General features: G+C 42.2%; 1 protein-coding gene across 3 annotated transcripts in view; it reads left to right on the top strand.

Annotated features, from left to right (window-relative positions):
- tet1 (tet methylcytosine dioxygenase 1) overlaps window positions 1-19,079 on the top strand; it is a 35,254-nt gene that overhangs the window by 9,216 nt on the left and 6,959 nt on the right. For all 3 annotated transcript variants that reach the window (XM_067610122.1, XM_067610121.1, XM_067610120.1), the window contains exons 3-4: window positions 15,611-17,861; window positions 18,418-18,508. In XM_067610122.1, coding sequence (XP_067466223.1) covers window positions 15,611-17,861; window positions 18,418-18,508 — 2,342 coding nt within the window. The remainder of the gene's footprint in view (window positions 1-15,610; window positions 17,862-18,417; window positions 18,509-19,079) is intronic.

Genomic DNA, 19,079 nt, shown 5'->3' on the forward strand with positions numbered 1-19,079 from the left:
AAGAATAATAAATCAGGTAATAGGCTATTATCAAAAGAGGGGGTTTGACTCACATTTGTGCATGAACGCACACAACAGGAATCCGCTACTGCTCAACCAGGGAAAAATGCGCAGAATAACAACAAATCTTGTCTTAAGGAAATATGACATCATCAACTACGGCAAGTGTGCTAGGAACAAACTCAGAAAACTCACAACTGTAAAGGGGGCCTGAAGACAGTTATAATAATGGAAACAGAAAACAGTAGACTTTCCTACGCCCCCCCTCACCCTCACCCTGAAAACCTGAGAAAAAAATTAAGTCTTTAAAAATACTTTTTAACAGATAAAAAGGTCTACATTTGTCTGCTAGAAACTCCACTAATGCTGAGCAGTGTACCTCTTAGAGGACAATGAAGGAGGTCAGAATTTTGTCCGACTGGAGAGCGGTTAGCCCGGCTAGCTGGATATTGGCGTCGGAGATACTCTCATGCAGCCATATCTCGGCAAAGATGAGGGCACAGTAGTTTTTCATTTCTCTCCGGGACGTCAGAAGCAGTCTTAGGTAAATCTAGTTTATTGTTGATGGAGACATTGGCAAGGAAGATTAACGGGAGAGCTGGTCTACTGAGGTTAGCCTTTAGCCTAGCTTTAACGCTGGCTCGCTTGCTGTCCCCATGGATGATCATTCTCACAGGGTGATGCCAAGGTGTTACAGCAGTATCTCAATCCGGTTGTGTTTGACATTTTTTTAAAAACTGCGGTAATGACGGTAATGAGCGCAACCCTGCAGTTGGCATGACATAACCGCGGTATTGCGGTAATGCGGTTATCGTCACAGCCCTATGCCCTGCATTACCACACTGTAATAACATACTGTAACATAGCCAGTAATTTAAGTAGACATGATGTTCACTGTGGTGCATTATCTATGTCAAACTAGTTTTAAGTCTCTTCAAATAGATTGTCACACTGTATAGAAGTGAAATGGAACAACTGGCTGCCTGGAAGGTAGAAAACCTTGTAAAAAAAATTGTCAGCAGAAGTGTAAAGTGCACATTATTTGTAGTGAATATGCCAAAATATGCAATGAAACATAAACGGTCCTTCATCAGAAAAAGCAAACTCTTTTTCCAAGCCATGACAGATATTGATGTGTCACTTAAAATTCTGTGGTCGTCACTGAAAGTGAAATCATTTCCTTTCACAAAAATGAGCACAGGTTCCCCACGTACGCATGTGGGCACTCTGGCAGTGAGCTGAAGGACACATGCACATCCACACTCTCTTATTTTCCCTCTTCATTATGTAAACGTGTGGGACAGAAGGGGGCTGAGGTAGCGAGGAGGGTGCAAGATTCGTGAAATGTCAGAGACTGCCAACATTTTAACAGAGCCAACTCGTTATGACCAAGCATAGTGCGCTGTGCTTAAGCCTACTCGCTCTCCACGGAACTTCTCCTCCTCCTCGGCACAGACACATTTTATCACACAGGCTTGCCTCTGATTAGAGCTGCTTTGTTTTTTCTGTTAACCTGGTCCAAGCCAATTAAATTTAAAACAACCCTGTGAGGTAGTTATCTGTAATAGCTGCAGGGCTTGGGTAGTGGCCCAGAAAAAAGGCTCTGTGAATGAGGGGGAAATGTCTGTTTTATTTGATTTGGGGCCAGAGCGCACTATACATCAGCAGATGTATGGTCAAGTCTGTGCCAGGTTGAAGGCTTTACATCCAACCACAGACAGGGATTTAATGATCGGAGACTCCACTCAGATGCAGTCTGTTTGCTTTAATACACATTAAGCTGCCAACCATTTCCAAACCCTGTTTCTTCAACAACAACAATACAAAGAGTCATATATTATTATATATTAAATAATTCAGTGAATTTAATAATACAGCAAGATATTTGTAGAGTTAAACTTCAGTGCCACTAATGCTCCACTTCTGAGCCCTCTTAGGTTCTTTGCATCTGTGAGTTTGTGCCGTGTCCTGACTGTTGTGAGGCTCTAAGTCCCTGGATAAGCTTTGAAGTCGTGCCACTTGGTTTCTCTGGGTGAAAGGAAATCCTCACTTTGCCCCCCAAAAGAAATGCCACTCAAATCTTACCAAGGGCACACAATGGCCTCCTTCTGGAGAAACCAGAGCTTATTCATGCATCGACCCACCTCATTTAGAATATAGTTCATACACCTGAAGCGGATAAAAACTGCCTCTCATCTTCTTACCCAGAATGCCATCCACTCAGTTGTAATGAATGTAGTGAACTCATGGGCTTGTTGATTATTTAGCCTTGTCCATTTTTCTCTTTGTTCCTCATTCTTTATTCTCTCATTTCTGTCTGATACTGAACAGTTTGTGCAATAACTCATAAATGCACCACTGTACGTGCATCTATATGCACACATATATGCATATTTGTGTGTGTAAATGCGTGTGAGTGCATGCATACACACGTGTAGTCATATAGCCAACATGCCCACTCAGCATGTTCTACTAGCACAAACTTAAGTAAGCCTTTTCCTGTCTCATTGTGAGCAGCTTTGGGGCCCCCGGGCTGCTCTGCCTGCATAGTGTGTGTTTGTGTGTGCATTTGGGTCAGCGCGCGTGTGTCAGTGTGTCGGTGTTTACATAAACTGACAAACCCACTCACCTTTTCCTGTCCTTCCCAAGGTGAAACAGTTATTTCCATATTTAGCCAAAGCAAATATAAAAGTCAACACCACAGGCCTAAAAGAAGAGTTTATAATTTTGTTTGTTTTGTTTGTACAGATGTTTGTTTTGCATCTGCTGACAAAAAACGGAAGGTACAGACCACAAAGACATATAAAACATGAAATGAAAGAGAACACTTTTGTCTATACGTACAGGTTTTAAAGTTAATCCCTCCTCTCCTGTATGGACTGTAGGTGTGAGAGTTGGAGTGACCCACTGTCCCTTTGTGTTGAGCAGCAGCTGTCCGCCCCTAAATTGAGTCCATGTGGGTTTAGGGTGTGGTCTTGCATGGTGCACATTTCCTTCCAAGAGTGGGATTATAGTATGTTACATAACACACTCTGTGTTTGTGTGTGTTTGATATGGAACTTTGAATGTGCATTCCTTGTATCCTTAAATTAGGCTCGCCCGTGGGTTACAAACTATTCATACAGGAAGTGTGAAGGCTACAAACATGCATTTGTTTTTGTATGACTGTTTGTTGAGGAGGCAGAGAGCATGTAGGAGAAAGTGCAGTAAGGAGTTGTTTTCAAGCTTAAAGCAATAGTCCACTTTTTGGCAGAGAGAGAGAGTTAGATGAGAAAACCAATACCATTCTCATATCTGTCTAGAGCTGCAACTAATAGCAATTATTTTTTTGACTAATCAATTAGTATTTAAAATGTCAGAGAATAGAGAAAAGTGCCTATTATAATTATCATAATTAATAATAATAATTATAATATAGTTCTCAGAGTTCAAAGTGACGTCTTTATATGTCTTGTTTTATTGGACCAGTCTAAAACCAAAGACATTCAGTTTACTATCATTTTTCACAAAGAAAAGCATTAAATAATCACTTATGAGAAGTTGAAACCAGCTAATTTTTGGCATATTTCCATAAAAATTACCAATCGATAAATCGACTAATTGTGTTAGCCCTATATCTGTCCGTTAAATAAAAGACTACATACAACAAGCAGCTGGTTAGCTTAGCTTAGCATAAAGACTAGAAACAGAGTGAAACAGCTAGCCTGGTTGTGTCTATCAGTGATCAAATCCGCCCCTCAGTGCATCTAAAGCTCACCAATTTACACGTTATACCTCATTTGTCTAATTTGCATAAAAACTGAAGTGTAAAAATGGCAATTCACTGTTTTAGGGGCCAGACCTTTTCTTGGCTCTGAGCAGTTGCCAGGCAACCAGGAAGTTACTGGTTCTGGCCAAGAAATAGTCCAGCACACGTGGACAGCATGGATGTATAAAGAGAACTGAATACAGTGTCAGAGGTGGGGCCCTGTTCATTCCTATGAAAGTTGCTCAGTGGCGCATGAAGCCAAAAACGTTCAACTTCTTCCGTATTACTTCCGTATCTTTGGGGCACATAGAGCAAGCTGTTTCCGGTTTAGCCCTCTGGGTATTGAATGGGGATAAAACAATTCAATTGTGTTGCTCTTCTAGACTTTCAGAGTGTGATTGGACCGAACGGGTCAAATTTTGATAGTGAAAGTCATTTCGCAGGGGTTGTGACACTCAAAAAAAATTATCTGCTGACTTCCAGACGTCTCTTTCACAATGTAAGTCTATGGTAAAAAGTCTTTTTGGGCCCAATAGCATCATGTGATGTTGAAATTACAGGGTTTGGCCGCTATGTCAAATTGGCTTCAAAGCCCTGTGCTGTTCCTTGGGGCTTGGTGGACAGAGCAAGGCTAGCTATTCCCCTATTTCCAGTCTTTTTGCTACGCTAAGCTAAACAACTGCTGTCATACTTAAGGGGCAGATATTAGAGTGGTACCAATCCTCTCATCAAGCTTTCTACCAGAAAACGAATAAGCGTACTTCCCAAATTGTTGAACTAATCCTTTAATAGAAGACTTGAGTCCACATATTCTTTTGGAAAAGTGAGTAGTGTGATGTGTGATACTGCTGCTTCCTCTCGGGTAACACAGACTTTATGGTTTCAAGGTTCTCTTCAAGGAAAACCAGCTTTCATACTTCCTTGGTCTGGCTTAGCAGGATCCAAATGCTAATGCCGGTTTTTGCACATTAGTCTCTAAACATTAATCTCAGACACATTTGTGTGTCGGTCCTTTGGGTTGAGCAAGAGATGTTGGAGAGTGTGTGATTGTGTGCAAGGTTGTGCTTGCGTGGGCTGGATGTGCTGTTTGGGGACAGGTCCAAGCATGGAGTCACCTTTTTCCCCATGGTTGTCACCACTCACTTCAGCACTTCTCACACATGTCTGCCCTGTTTTGTCCAACCTGCCGTTGCCTCTTCTGATTCATGCACTCTGCTCACCACCTTTCATTTAACATTACACTGTAGGTGTAGAGCAACAACTTTAAAAAGAGAAGAAAGAAGAAGGGTAACTCTTTGAAACTGCTGCTCTTCTCCAAAGACCTGTAGCTTTTCCATGCAAATGAGAGACAAGTTTACATTAGCGTCGGCAGTAATAGCATTAATGACAACTATTGGCAACATTCGCATTTGGCATAGCTCCATCACTGGGCCGGTCTCCAGCGGGTCAGCCTCCAGATGTGTCGGAGACAGTTTACGACCGTGCCACGGAACGACTTTCTTTACCTCGCTTGCATGCTCGTGTACTGCACTGTTTAGGGTGATTAATGTCCAGGCTACTTGCTCCTAACGAGAGCTGGGCAGCTTGTTAAAGGGAAAAACATGCAGGACACTTAAAGAGCTGCAAATTAAGGGTGCGGTGGAATATTGTTGGTAGTTGTGGGGTATTTTCGGATGAAGAAATGGAGTGACTGCAGGAGGAGGAATGGTTTGAAGGCTGAGACGTACAGTACAGCCGATACACTATATCACATTAGGCACACTCTTAACGTACTGTACTGTGCATGTTGACGGATTTAACATGTTGTGAGGAATACAGTTTATCCTGGTGGGATAATATAATAGTTTTTCAGCATTTTAATTCTTGTTTTGTCTTGCCAATAAGCTGTTTGTTTACACACAGTCAGAGGGAAAACTGCATATTGTTTGTTTACTTTTCTTTACGCACACCATATCAAAGGGGAGTGGTGTCACAATTCCTATGTATGATTAATTTTCATCTAGCTGTTGAGTTGTATAGTTTTAAAAAGTGTTAAATACATATACCATTACATTAAACACAGTAGCTACTGTATATAACATCTTCAGCAGCACCTGACAGTTGATAGCTACCTGGAAACAGTTGTTAGGACTGTATCACAGGAAGTTTTATGGTTTGAGTTGGTGTAACCTGTTTAACTTGGCCATAATTGTCAAACCTGTCAGACTTCTCGTGACAGCTGCCATTCAGAGCAGAACTCAATAACAACTGCCACAATGAACATGACTACTAACAATTTTAGTAAACGTCATTTTTTTCTTTGTGATTGGTACCTGAAAATATCTCACACATAATAACCCAGAAAAGGCTTTGCCAGTTTGGAAAGCATGGAAATTGGGACAAACCGCACTAAATCAATTTAGTTTTCCATCATAATTCATAACACAATTTGCTTTTACATCTACACATTCATATTAATAGTGAGAAACTTTTCTTTAACACATAATCAGAGTGTCTAAAACCCTGAAATAGAGTAGTAACACATTACTGCAATAAAATGTAATGTAAGGCGGGTCCAGTGCATCCATTACTGTAGGTCAGGAAATGATTCTTGAGTTACGGGAGTGAAATATTTCAGCAGGTCTAAATAGCAGTGTAATGCTCTGAAGTGTACACACACTGATTTTGCAGGTGTTCATACAAGTTTATTTTGTTCATCTCAGGGTCAAACATTGAAAATCTACCATATACACATGAGTTGGCAATATGGACTAAATCTGAAGGCAGTAATCCACGTTGTGATTAAATAGCGGAGACTATGTTGTTGTAATGTGGCTTTCTGATTCTGACAGTGTGGAGAAATATTGTTTTGTGGGAATAAAGTTTGCTTCAGCACACCACACACATGCATGTGTATATTTCAAGTGTTTAGTCTACATCTGTGTTTGTTTTACAGCGTGTGTTAGGAAAGTTGTGATTGTTGCTGTGAGGGGAAAATGACTTATGCTGAATATTAGTCATTTTTATGCTGATTGCGCAGATATAGATATACACTAAATCATCCATTTTGCAAAATAAATAATATGAATGTGAGAAAACAATTACGCTCAGCAGTCACCACCATAATCAAGTCTATCCATAAAGTCTAGTTAGTGTCATACGTTTACCCAAACCACTGGTTTTGGAAATATTAGCCTATAACAATACTACATACACTGAAAGCCACACCATGCAGGAGTTTGACCATGATAAGTTACAAGCATCTAACTGACTAACCGACTGTTGGATTCTGTCGTGTGATAAAAACTGTGTGGCCACCATGAGACTAAGAGTGCACATCATTATATTTGTAGTAAAACATAGTCACTAAATGTTTATATTGGGTGAAAATGTAAGTGTTTATAAATGGACTGAGTAGGTTTTGTTGGCTTTCACTGTATTGAAATTATCCCTCTTATAAACCGCATTTGATCATGTGCCATATTGGCTATAATTCAGGCCTATTGGATTGTAACGTGCTTACGAATACCTTTTGAGATTTTGACAGGGCTTACAGCTAGATCCTCCAATAATGACTGGATCTTCCACCATATGACGTGCTGGAACATTTGTGTCATCCTGATGTTTGCATGTTTATCGCATGTGTAACATTACACTAATATAGTTTTCATTGTTGTGTCTGGATTAATCTGCACGCTCTCTGCCTCCACAATCAAACACACGGCTGAGGTTGGTGAGTTGAGTGTTACAGACAGGCACTGGCTCGAGCTGCCTTCATGTTGTCCTGGTGTGACCTCAGCGTCTTGGCCACATGGTTGCCTTAAAAAAAAAGGGGGGGGGGGGAGTACTTTACTCTCTCATAACATTTTTTTTCTCTTTGTCTTTTGCTCTCTGTCTCCTTGTTTATTCTCTAACCACAGCTTTTCCTCAGGGAATCGTTTAGAGAGAGTGAAAAAGTGCTTTGGGGGTGGATGAGAGAGACTGAGGGGAAGGGTTGTTGAGACAGAGAGAGGAATAACAGTATGGATGCTGTGAACATCCTCTTTCTTGTTCCCACCATAAACTTCCCCAATATTTTTAGATCACATGGGGATCAGAGGTGCTGCAGAAAATTATGCTGCCATGCATATGATACCATATGTAATTGTTTAAAGAGTATAGCATGACATAGCAGGCTACACACTGTGACTGATGGGACACACAACAGCACATTATAATGTGATAGATCACATGCCTTAAATCTGTAGGGGAGTAGTTTCAGAGGGAGGAAAATGTACACACACACACACACACACACACACAGACATGCTCATATCTGAGAACTGGCTAATGTCAATATTACTGTCACTGTGATGTTGACATCTGTTTAAAGGTACAGTGTGTAAGATTTAGTGGCATCTAGTGGTGAGGTTACAGATTGCAACCAACTGAATACCCGTCAACTCTCTCTTTCCAGTGTGTAGGAGAACCTGCTGTGGCCGCAAAACTCGCGAAAAACGAAAAAAAGCACTCTAGAGCCAGTGTCTCTCCTAAGCTAATAAAAACATGATTCTTATTTTCAGGTGATTATACGCTAATTAAAACATACTTATTAAAATTATATTCCATTTCTGCCAAGTCTGTTCCACTAGATGCCACTAAATTCTACACACTGCACCTTTAAGAGAAGAAGTATTTTGCTCAGGAGCATTTTATATTTTCATAGCTCAGCTTTTCCCTGCTAGCTTGAAGAGTGAAATTGATCACACTTCAGCTATAGGTTTAAGTACAGTTATAAATAGTTACAATTTTGATTAATTGATACCTTGTTTTGTCCATAATATGTCAGACAATAGTGACGACTTATATATTTCACACTTTCCCAGAGCCAAGCTGACATCTCTGAATTGCTTATTTTGTCCAAGCAACTGCCTAAACCCAATGATATGTAATTTATATTGATATAAAGGAGGGAAAGGAAGCATTTGATAAGCTTGGAGCAGCAAATGTTTTGCTTGTTGCTTGATATGGGACTCGAGCATTTAATCAGTTTGTACTGGTTGAAAATTTGATTCTCTAATTTTCTAATTGTTTAATGGACTAGTCATTTCAGCACTAGTTACAGGTGATTCAGTCTAATTTACCAGTCCCAGTAGGAGTGTTGGTGTGCTGCTTCAGGGGTTAATATTTCAGAGGTGACGGAGTTGTTTTCCTGTGATCCAGATCCAGCATGTGTGCAGCATCCGTTCCACAGCTTGCCTCCAATCCATGTGCGTAGGGCTGGAGTAAAAAGCCCACATAGGGGATCCTTTGTTTAGGAGAGTCTAGGCATGGAAGATAATTTACAAGCCGCTAAGGTCCTCACGCCATTGGCTGATGAGGCTCTGTCTGCTTCTGCGAAAGGCATCCCGTATGTGTGTGTGTCTATACGTCTGTGTGTGTGCGGCGGGTGTGCGCACGTCTGCTGTAGCAGCGCTTTGCTACAGAGGCTCACAGTCGCCCTAGTCATGACACCCAGGAGCTTGCCCTGCGCACGGCTACTGTAGCCAGCGTTTCTTTTGAGGCTGAAGGAGGCAAAGCAAGATGGCCACCAATACCTTTTAGGGTTATGCTGCCTAAACTAGAGGGGCTTCCTCCGAGGACAGACAAAGTAAACGCAACATTTGCCCCAGGGTCTATTGTCTCGCTGCAGATGGGTCAGCTACAGTGGAGCTCATCTAGAGGTTATCCTCCGTTGTCTCTCTCTCTCTCACCCTGGATTTAGCTGATTGGAGCGCTTTATTTGGAAGCTGATGTTATTGTTCCTAGTGAATCACTGAGGACCCGGGCTTCTGTGTTTGAGTGTTTGGCTTGTCTTTTCCAGGTGGGTTTAAAGGATGTGACAACAAAGTCAGCAACAAAGAGGTCAGTTTCCACGGTAACAGACACCCCTCTTCTTTTTCCCCCGTCGCATGTCTTTTTTAGCCGCCGTAGTTTTATAAAGAACCCCTTTGCTTCCCCTTTTTTTTTCTTGCAGTGTTTTGAACAGCCATATTTCTGCACCTGCTGTTTCCTGACTGTGCTCAGCAGAGAAGTGGAGTGCTTGTAAGCCTTGGGTCGTAACTTGTAATTTGGCAGGCTTTACTCGTTTGGCTGCAGTAGTAATGGTGTTATTATTGTGCGGTTTGTAGAAAAGGTCCTCCTGTTACTGATGCGGTCTTAATCTGTATAATTTTATAGTTGATTAAGCTGTGATTCATGCTGATGTATTGTGAGCCAGTTCTTTCAAGTTTCCTTTGTCACAGTTTTGCTTTTTGTGTAGTGTGTTGACTTTCGTGACGTTGAGACAGGAAACGCTCACTCTATGAATGAGGGAAATTCTCACATGCTCAGAGAAACACACATAAACCACTACTTACACTCTCAGCCAGGAAGGAAGCGTGTTTTTTTCAGCATATCGTTGTAAGAGCAGCGTGAGGTGTAAACCCTAACAACGTGTGATTTCTGCACAAGTGAACAAGAGCGACACAACTGAAAGTAAAACAGAATTCATTTCATCAAAGTCTAGCACGCACTTTACTGTCAGAGTAGTGGCAGTTGAAGCGTTTGAATTCAGGTGTGTATGTATGTGTACATGTTTAAATGTATATGTGAGTGTGTTTGTGTGTTGAATTGAGAACGGATACACACTCCGAACCTCCTCGGAGACCCATCTCTCTCTGGAGACAGAGAATTGTTAGGATTCAAGCGGCGGTCACACTTCTGTTGCTAGGGTAGGTCTCTGAACGTGTGTTTGTGTGTAAAGCACTCACCCTTAGATACTCTAGTGAATGTTTTGTTGATCTTTAAAGCTTTGGACAGTCAGGCGCAGGACTTGGGTACATGTGTGTCTCGGAGAAAAGAAGAAGACTGTGTTTGCACTTGAAACAGTACAGTACCGTGTGAGTGACTTCGGGCGCCTCGAGGCAGACACGACAGACACAGCACAAAGACATAGCCCTAACTCATCACAGACCCCGCTCTCTCCAGAGACCCGGTGGCTAAGTGAGAGCACATGACTCTGCATTTACGTCCTGCATTAGGCTTTTTGTTATCACAAGGTTAAATGTAACATAATTAAAAACAGGGGCTGTACTTTGATGTCAGCTTTGGATCATGAACACTTGGATGCACAAATGGATGCACAATCAGGCACACGCATACACATGCACAGGGACACGCGTGTGTCTGGTGCAGTGCTGGAAGCCAGCCAGTGTTGCTTTGTCATTGAAAGCAGTTTATTGTGACAGATACACTGCCTTTTAACCCTCTCTCTCTCTCTCTTTCTCTCGCTCGCTCGCTCTGTGTTCCCCATCTTTTTTTGCTCTTTTTCTCCCTCTCTCATTTGAATGTCGCGGTGGCCAATTTCCACATGCTGTGTGGAGCGGGTGTCTCACCCTGTTGCATTGGCAGCTTCGGTATTGCCTCAGCCTTTGCTCCAACTATCTGTTGCATCAGCAGCGTTTCTAATGGCTCGGTCCCAACTGCTGTGGAGAGTGCAGTGGACTGGAGAGAAAGCGTGATGGATCAGAAAGAGATCAGGGAATACCACATCACTTAAAAGATTTGGTAATAAATCGGCTCCACCTTATTAATCATGTCTGGTCTCAACATTTTATGTCCACTTGTTCTCTTCTTGCAAAGTCAAACAACCTCTACTTAAAGAAAAAATCCAACACACAACACCTTAATAGTGTTTTAATAAACAGCTTTTGGCAATGTGCTTTGCATTCCTGTGCATAACTGGCGAAGAACATACACAAAGTGGTGTCATGTTTAAATATTTCCAACACAGCTACAACATTTTTCAGCAATCTCAACCATCAGTGGGAAACACGTCTATCTAGAACAGCATGTTTCATCAGTCAGACAGACTGTAAAAAAATCATTGCAGAAGAGGTAGAGATAAAACTTTTTTCCACTGACACTGGCTTAAATTGTCTGGAATATTTAGGGGTCCCTATTGTATCTGTTAGGATTATTCTTGTGCCCTAAAAATATCTGAGTCTGAGAAACCAAAACAACTACAGTTCCCAAACTTGACTGATAGGTTGGAAATCGCACCCACTACTCAGACAAAAAAATATATACCAAGTGGCCAGATGCTATAACAAAAGACTTTATGTTTTGGCATATAACCTCTGAACTGTCAGCCACAAATACAAAATTATTTTTTTCCTGGATTCAGTGGGTCCAGAAGAATCGCCCATTTGCACCTAGATAGATTTGTTTTTTTGCTAATCCTCCTACAAATTTTGAGCAATCGGCATGTGGCACATAGCATATCTGTCAGAAAAAAGTACTTCAGATTTTTGATATTCCATATCCTTTTGAAATTATACAATTTTAAACCTCATCTTTAAGTTAAATTTTACATAAATGCTCATAAATCAAAATTGGCTATTGTACCTAACTTGGTGCACAGTCCTGGGATATTCTGCCACTAGGGGGCACCACTAATGCAAAAAGCTTAATTAGCTGCATGTATTTGAGTGAAAATTTTTCCATGTTCTACTGTTATGTTCAATTTATTGTATAAAGTTTGGTGATGATTCGCGAAAAGGGGAGTGATTTATAAGTGTGAACTCACGTATTCATCAGTATTGCAGTCAGAACTTCCAAAAATCATTTAAAGTTCACTGTAGGACCTAGAGAGATGAAATTATTTCAGCACTTCCACTGATGTGTGATAAAAGTTTGCCTCACTGCAACCTATGATCAGTTCAGAAGTCAGTCACTCTATATTTGTCAAAATATGCAAAATCAGTGAACATCTATATCTCCACAAGTCTTCATTCAAATTCTACCAAAATTGACACAGACAATCTCTAGATAGTAGATATCAAGTGTTTTAAAATGGTGTTGAGATCGGTCAAACAGTGAGTACGCAGTTATATTCAATATCTTTCTGTAATTTGTACTGTATGCACAACATTTTCTCTCTTGCTCAGTGTTGGATCACATGTCACCAAAATATTTGACAGTGCATCCAAAACCAGCAGAATGATGTTTCAGAATTTTCTCACCAACATTTTCACTGTTGTAAGCGTTTTCAATTTAAATAGACAAAAGTACCCCAGTCTGGCACATGTGATGTCATCGCCTCAAGTTGTAAGAGGGTGTGTGGAAAGCAATGTCTCCCCATTGGCGCAGTTGTCACCTTCTCTGGGGACACAAAGGTCTCTGGTTCGAGTCCAAGGGTGTCCAATATCAGTTAATTGATAAATAATTTGCTGGAATAACCATTGCCAGAATCTCCAAAGTCAGAATCAGATCAGATTCTTATCTTCTGATCTGATTCTGATCTTGACCCACCCTCCACAAAATCTTCCAGTTCTTGGTCAGTGTGTCATCATTTCAGTTTGCATTCATGAAAACCACATTTCATTAACAATTAAATAAGAAACAAGCATCCAGATTTTCCCAATCTGCTTGGACCTCGATCATTGCTGTTTGCAGCTATAGTTTACATGTTGCTTTTTTACTCTGTTTGCTTGACTTAAAATCATTTTCACTCTCTCTTTTGCCACCACAAATGTAATCAGACACTAAATGCAACAAAATTCACAAGGACATCTTGTTTCTTAAATCTTCTTATCAGAAGTCTAGGTTGAACCCAGCCAAAAAAAAAACACATTTCAGCAATTGATAACAAAGTAAATGCACTGATGTTACAAACTGGTGATAATATGATGTATATATAACAATCATGAAATGTTGCTTAAAGAAGCACAGCCTTGATTCTTCAGCCCAAACTAAAATGTATGTTGTACACAATACATATTATTAATTACATATTATGTCCTCGTTTTAAATATTTGTGAAGAACTTCTCTCTTGCTTTAGAGCTTCCCACAGCACAGTAACAGATCTCTTGAAGCTGAAGGTAACTAATAACCTTCTTTAAACAACCGATGCAGGAGATTGCTCAGTATTAATCCTCTTAGACCTCTGCGCTGCCTCCAACAACTTTAATTTTCCAACTTCAATTGAGTGCTTGTAGCTGTGCATGAGTACAATTTTTCCTGCTTCACATCCTACTTTTCAATGCCTTTATCATCAAGAATGACAGTTAGGGCTTCTGCTCAGCAGCCGTCACATGTAGGATGTCATTCTTTCACTCTACTAGTCTCTTTATACTTGTGCCAAACTCAACCCACTGTTTTCATGTTATCAAGTCCCATCTATACCCACCTCACTCAAAATTTATCTATTTCTATTTTACTTTTTATCCCTTCTTTCAGTTTCTTAATACTGTATACTGTAAAACAATATATTCTACTATCCTTGATTTTTTCACTTTTGATAGAAATAGAAGGAACACAATTGAACAGAGCACATGTAACTGATAAACTCAAGTGTTTTGTGTTTGGTCTGTGGGTTCGTAGGAATCTGGTTTATATTGAAGTGCTGATGCTGCTTTCTCTTTATCTGTCAGCTTGAAGTGCACATCCCCTGCTGTAAAATGCATTAAAACAGTGGCGGTGGTAGAGTTTAATGGGTGTTTATGCCAGGTAAACAGTGATAAAGTACATATCTCCCACTCCCCTGCAGTTATGCTACTTCATTAGAGGGAACATGGGGTGTCTCTCTCTCTCTCTCTCTCTCTCTCTCTCTCTCGCTCTCTCTCTCTCTCTCTCTCTCTCTCTCTCTCTCTGTCTGTCTCACACACACACACACACACACATATAAAGTACACACAGATCACAGTAATGCACACACATCCTCCAGCTCCTGCAAACGACTTTGAGATCCTTTTGTCAGCTGAGTCTTGGCACATGATGCAGTGTTTTTTATCTTTGTCACGCTGCAACATTTTTAATCAGTCTTCCACTGCTGAAGGCTTTAGTTCTGAATGTGATGCAGGGTTAAATCATAACATGAGAAGCAGCTTGACATGACTTCAGCTGATCATATGCTCACTCAAGATGACGAGGAATAAAGGACGCTTTTACATACTTACAGAGAGACTGTATATAGGCTAGATTTAGTACATCAGAGGGGGCTTATCTCTGTGCTCTGTAACATGTAAACCACAATATTCACTACAGTAGCAAGACCTTCATCAAAGCCTTGTTAAAACTGCCTTTACTTTCTCTTTTTTCCAAAATTCTAATTTCTTTTTGCATATGATTGTCTGTACCTAGACAGTGTACAGTACAGTAGACAGTGTGGCAGTACATAATCAACATGGCTAGAACCAATCAATATGTCAATACTGTGGACCTTTGGATTGTCATAGCTCTGCTGGCAGTTAGAATCTGTCTTAGTTGAAGGGTCAAGCTGCACTGAAACTCCACTGTGGATAGGACCCCAAGTGGATTAATCACTCACTTAACAATGCACAGGGGTTAACATGGCAGGGCAGCTGTGTGAATAATCACATGTGCTTGCACACACATGCATGCATGCCCAGGAACACACCCACAAAACCCTGTACAAACATAACATGTACATGCACGTTGTCTACATGCCCTCAGTGACCCACCGGTAGTGACGCAATCATGAACTGTGCGTGACTCCAAATGTTTACTTGTTGGCTCTCGGCTACCTGGGGGTCTGCGGATCTCAACACTCCACAGCTCAGGCAGGAATGTAGTCCTGATTGAAGCCTCGGCCGTGAACTAACGCGGTTTAACTTTTTATTAGCTTTGTTTAGAGATCCGTTTCTGCAAGATTTATAGAGAGCAGATTCTTTGTTTTCACATGCCATAATATTTTCCACAGCCTCGATAGTGGCTGCAACAGATGCTCATGCCATGCTGGGAGGCAATCTGTTGTGCTGTGTGCCGTGACTGTTTAGAACAAGCTGAATCACTGTATACCGCCAGAGCTTGTTGAGTCACCTCTCTCTCCTTGTTTCTCTCTCTCTGTCTCTCTGTCTCAGGTGGTTCCAGAAAGTGGGTCGGTAAATGGCAAAGGCAAGGCACAGATGGATGACACCCACATGGCAGCAGAGGAGGATGAGGGGGAGGAAGGCCACATACCTCATACACAAGCTCCCCCCATTACCCACTTGCTCACCCACAACCTGGCCTCGGACCAACGGCCAGCACTTATTAAAAGAGAGCCTGGGCTGGAGCTGACCAGCATTGCACTTCACCAACACGTATGCTCTTCTGTGACTTTTCAGAATGGTTCTGCTGAGAACCTGACAAAACCCAACGGTGCTAAAATGACTACGGGGTCACAGTCTGATCTAAAGTCTGCATATCAAAGGACTATGATGGCATCAGAGTCTCAAAGGACTATAATAGCTGCCATCCCTAAAGACTGCTCAGAGAATGGACCCAAGACTCCTCCAGATGACATGTCAGTTCCACTAAAGAAGATCAAACTGGAGGAGCCGTGGGTGTGGATCACTGAACAGGCCACCACAAAGCTGAGTGATGAGGATGAGGTCTGCGAAGACTCGCTATCCACGCTGGCGGCTGTGGTGTGTCTGTCTGTCACAGAGAGGAAGGGACTGGAGGAGAAACTTTGCAGCTCACGTTCTTCCATTCTTTGCTCCATCAAAACTGAACCACCAGATTTGCACTTTGTTAAAAAAGAGCCAGAGGACTTGAAGAGTGACTTGTGTCAGAAAAGCACTCCTGTTAGCCTGCAAAGGACTCCCCAGACTATCAAAAGTGAACCTCCTCCAAATGTCTTGCTACCAAGTGTGCAGTCTTTGGCAGAGAGGAGAAATCTTAGTTTTGATCAGGCTATTGCTATTGAGGCCTTGACTCAACTGGCAGCTATACCTCAAAGCATCCCAGGGTCCAATAAAGCTGAAAGTAAGTGTGAACATCCCATTTCTGCGGCTGCCCCGCTTACAACCTCCAATACAAATACACCCCTGCAAGAAGCCAAACCCACAGCAGCTATCCGCTACAACAAAGTCTCGGTCATCAGCTCACCACTTCACCAGACGTCAGTCATACGCCCTCCTGTGGCCAGACAAGGGAATGTCATCCAGTGCTCCCAGGGGCCGAGCCCCAGCACAAAGCTGTCTCTGCAGGACCTCTTAGAGGCCAGCTCAGACAGTGATAGAAGACCCTTTAGGAGGACAGAGCAGGGCTTTGGCTCTCATGTCATCAAGTCGGAATGCAGCTATAAAGATCCCAGTGACATAAAGTTCAGTAAAGATCATGAGCGGTTGTTTGGGGAGGACAGAGAGAGGGTTGTTAAAATGAGAAACAGAGATGAGGAGGAGGTGGCAGCTCAACTGGCAGACCTGGCCTTCATCATCCAGTCCAGACACAACCTGCAGTCGGAGAACAATCCTCCAAAAGGAATGCCTGTATCAGCCATCAAATACAACTATAACTCACAGCTACCCCCCATTCAGAAAAAGACCCTCACAAAGAAAACAAAAGCAACCCCTTCCAAGCCCAGGAAGAAGAAGATAAGTGATGGACTACAAGAGGGAATCAACCGCAGGACCCCCCTCTCAAAACGCATGCCAAATGGAGAGACGCACCACAGGAGCAGAGGCCAGAAGACCCTACCGCAGGGGAAATCAGGTCTTCCCCACAAGAGGAACCTGTTCCTGCCTCAGGCTCAAATTGACCTGAAGAGATACTTAGCTGAAGCTCAGGAGGAAGAGAGGCAACTCATCTATCACAGTCACGCAAACAACACAGCCCTCTTAGGGCCGCAGACTCAGAACTACGGCACTCTCACAAGGGTCAACCACACTCTTGGTCAAGAGAACCAGCCATGGTCCCTTTCAAATGGTCCACTCCACCACCACAATCCATGCAATGGTCATGCTGCAGGACCGGGGCAGGAGTGTGAAAGGCGTTTGTTTACTCAGGTAGCGCAGCATGGTGCTGATCCTAACCCCAGCCCAGCCAATACTGCTTTCCTCAGCCACACCACTGGGTATCCCGGTATGGCTAATGGCTTCTCGGGGGCACGGCAGTCCCCTCCTCCAAGTCAGCAGGGCTACTACAAGCTGGAGAGGTCTGGACCCATTACTGTCCTGTCCACGTCTACTGATGCGGATCCGGGCCACTCTGCGGAGTCAACTCCATCCAAGAACAGCGTCAACAGCTTTCTGGAGTCTCCTATGAGTTTTCTGGACACCCCTACCAAGAACCTGCTCAATACACCTTCCAAAAAACTGGCCGATCTTCCATCCTGTCAATGCATGGGTGAGTTGGTGCTACTTAAGATTTTTTTAGAACAACACTAGTCTGTATTTCCTAACTTGGTATCACATTTGTTTGATTCCACTTTGTGACTAAATCAGACCTGAAAATTTGCTTTCATATAATATGCAGTTGACCTCAAACAGGCTTTCACTTTCTGTCTCTCTCTGATGTACACACACACACACACACATACAATAGCTGTGTCCTGATTCAAGGGCCAATTCAAGCAAAAGAAGGCTGCATTTCTCGGCCATATTTGGAGGAGCCTTTGGGATGCTTTCTTGACCCGTTACAGTGTATTTGGCCTTGAAATGTGGACTTCCATGGTGGTGGCTCCTGAACTGAGATACTACTGCATTTTACTGTGTACATCACATTTATATTGATCTGACTCCCTTATCCAGAATGTCTGTAAACATCAGAACAATCAAACCTTTGGCTTTCTAGTTATGAAACTATTGTCTGAAACATTATGGTCAACATGCTATTTTGAAGGACAATTCTCCACCCAGTAAAGTTGCTGCAATATCTAATAGGTGTTGATTTGTTTTCACAGACCAAATCATTGAAAAGGAGGAAGGCCCTTACTATACTCACCTTGGGGCAGGACCTAGTGTCGCTGCAGTGAGGGAACTGATGGAGAACAGGTAGAGTGACTACTAACACCTCTCTTTTTTTGCTAGTCAACCACAGGCTTGGTGGAATCGGGCGGGGTTACAACCAAAGAGTCTGTCATTAAAAGGAAGCATTGCTGAGCTAGCGCAACACGTGCACCCTCTGTCTCAGCTACACACATGTACACACAACACATACACAGCATGTTGAAACAGGAAACCCCCCCAGAGCTGAGACGGGGGGCCCATAAACCAAGATGACAGTCAGTTTAAAACAACTTGAGGTTGACAGTCCATCTGATAGCCACATTTAACTGAAAAAATAACTCTACAGTCAATGAGTTTTTCAATAAAAAAATAATCTTTTAATCTAAGGAATTCAGTATTTGTTGTTATTACAACTGTTAGGCATGCACACAAGCCATTGCTGACTGTATCCTTTCTTGTTGCTGTGTACTTGCAGTGTTGAACTGATTACTAACTGATTACTACAGTCTGAATTTTATTGGTTGCAGGTGTGAGCACAAATGTTAGATTTGTCAATGCTGGAGGCTTTGTGTATTGTCAGTTGTGCTCAGGTTTGAGTAGTAATGTATGTTGCCTA

Source organism: Thunnus thynnus, chromosome 14 (assembly GCF_963924715.1).
Source record: "Thunnus thynnus chromosome 14, fThuThy2.1, whole genome shotgun sequence".
NCBI lineage: Eukaryota > Metazoa > Chordata > Actinopteri > Scombriformes > Scombridae > Thunnus > Thunnus thynnus.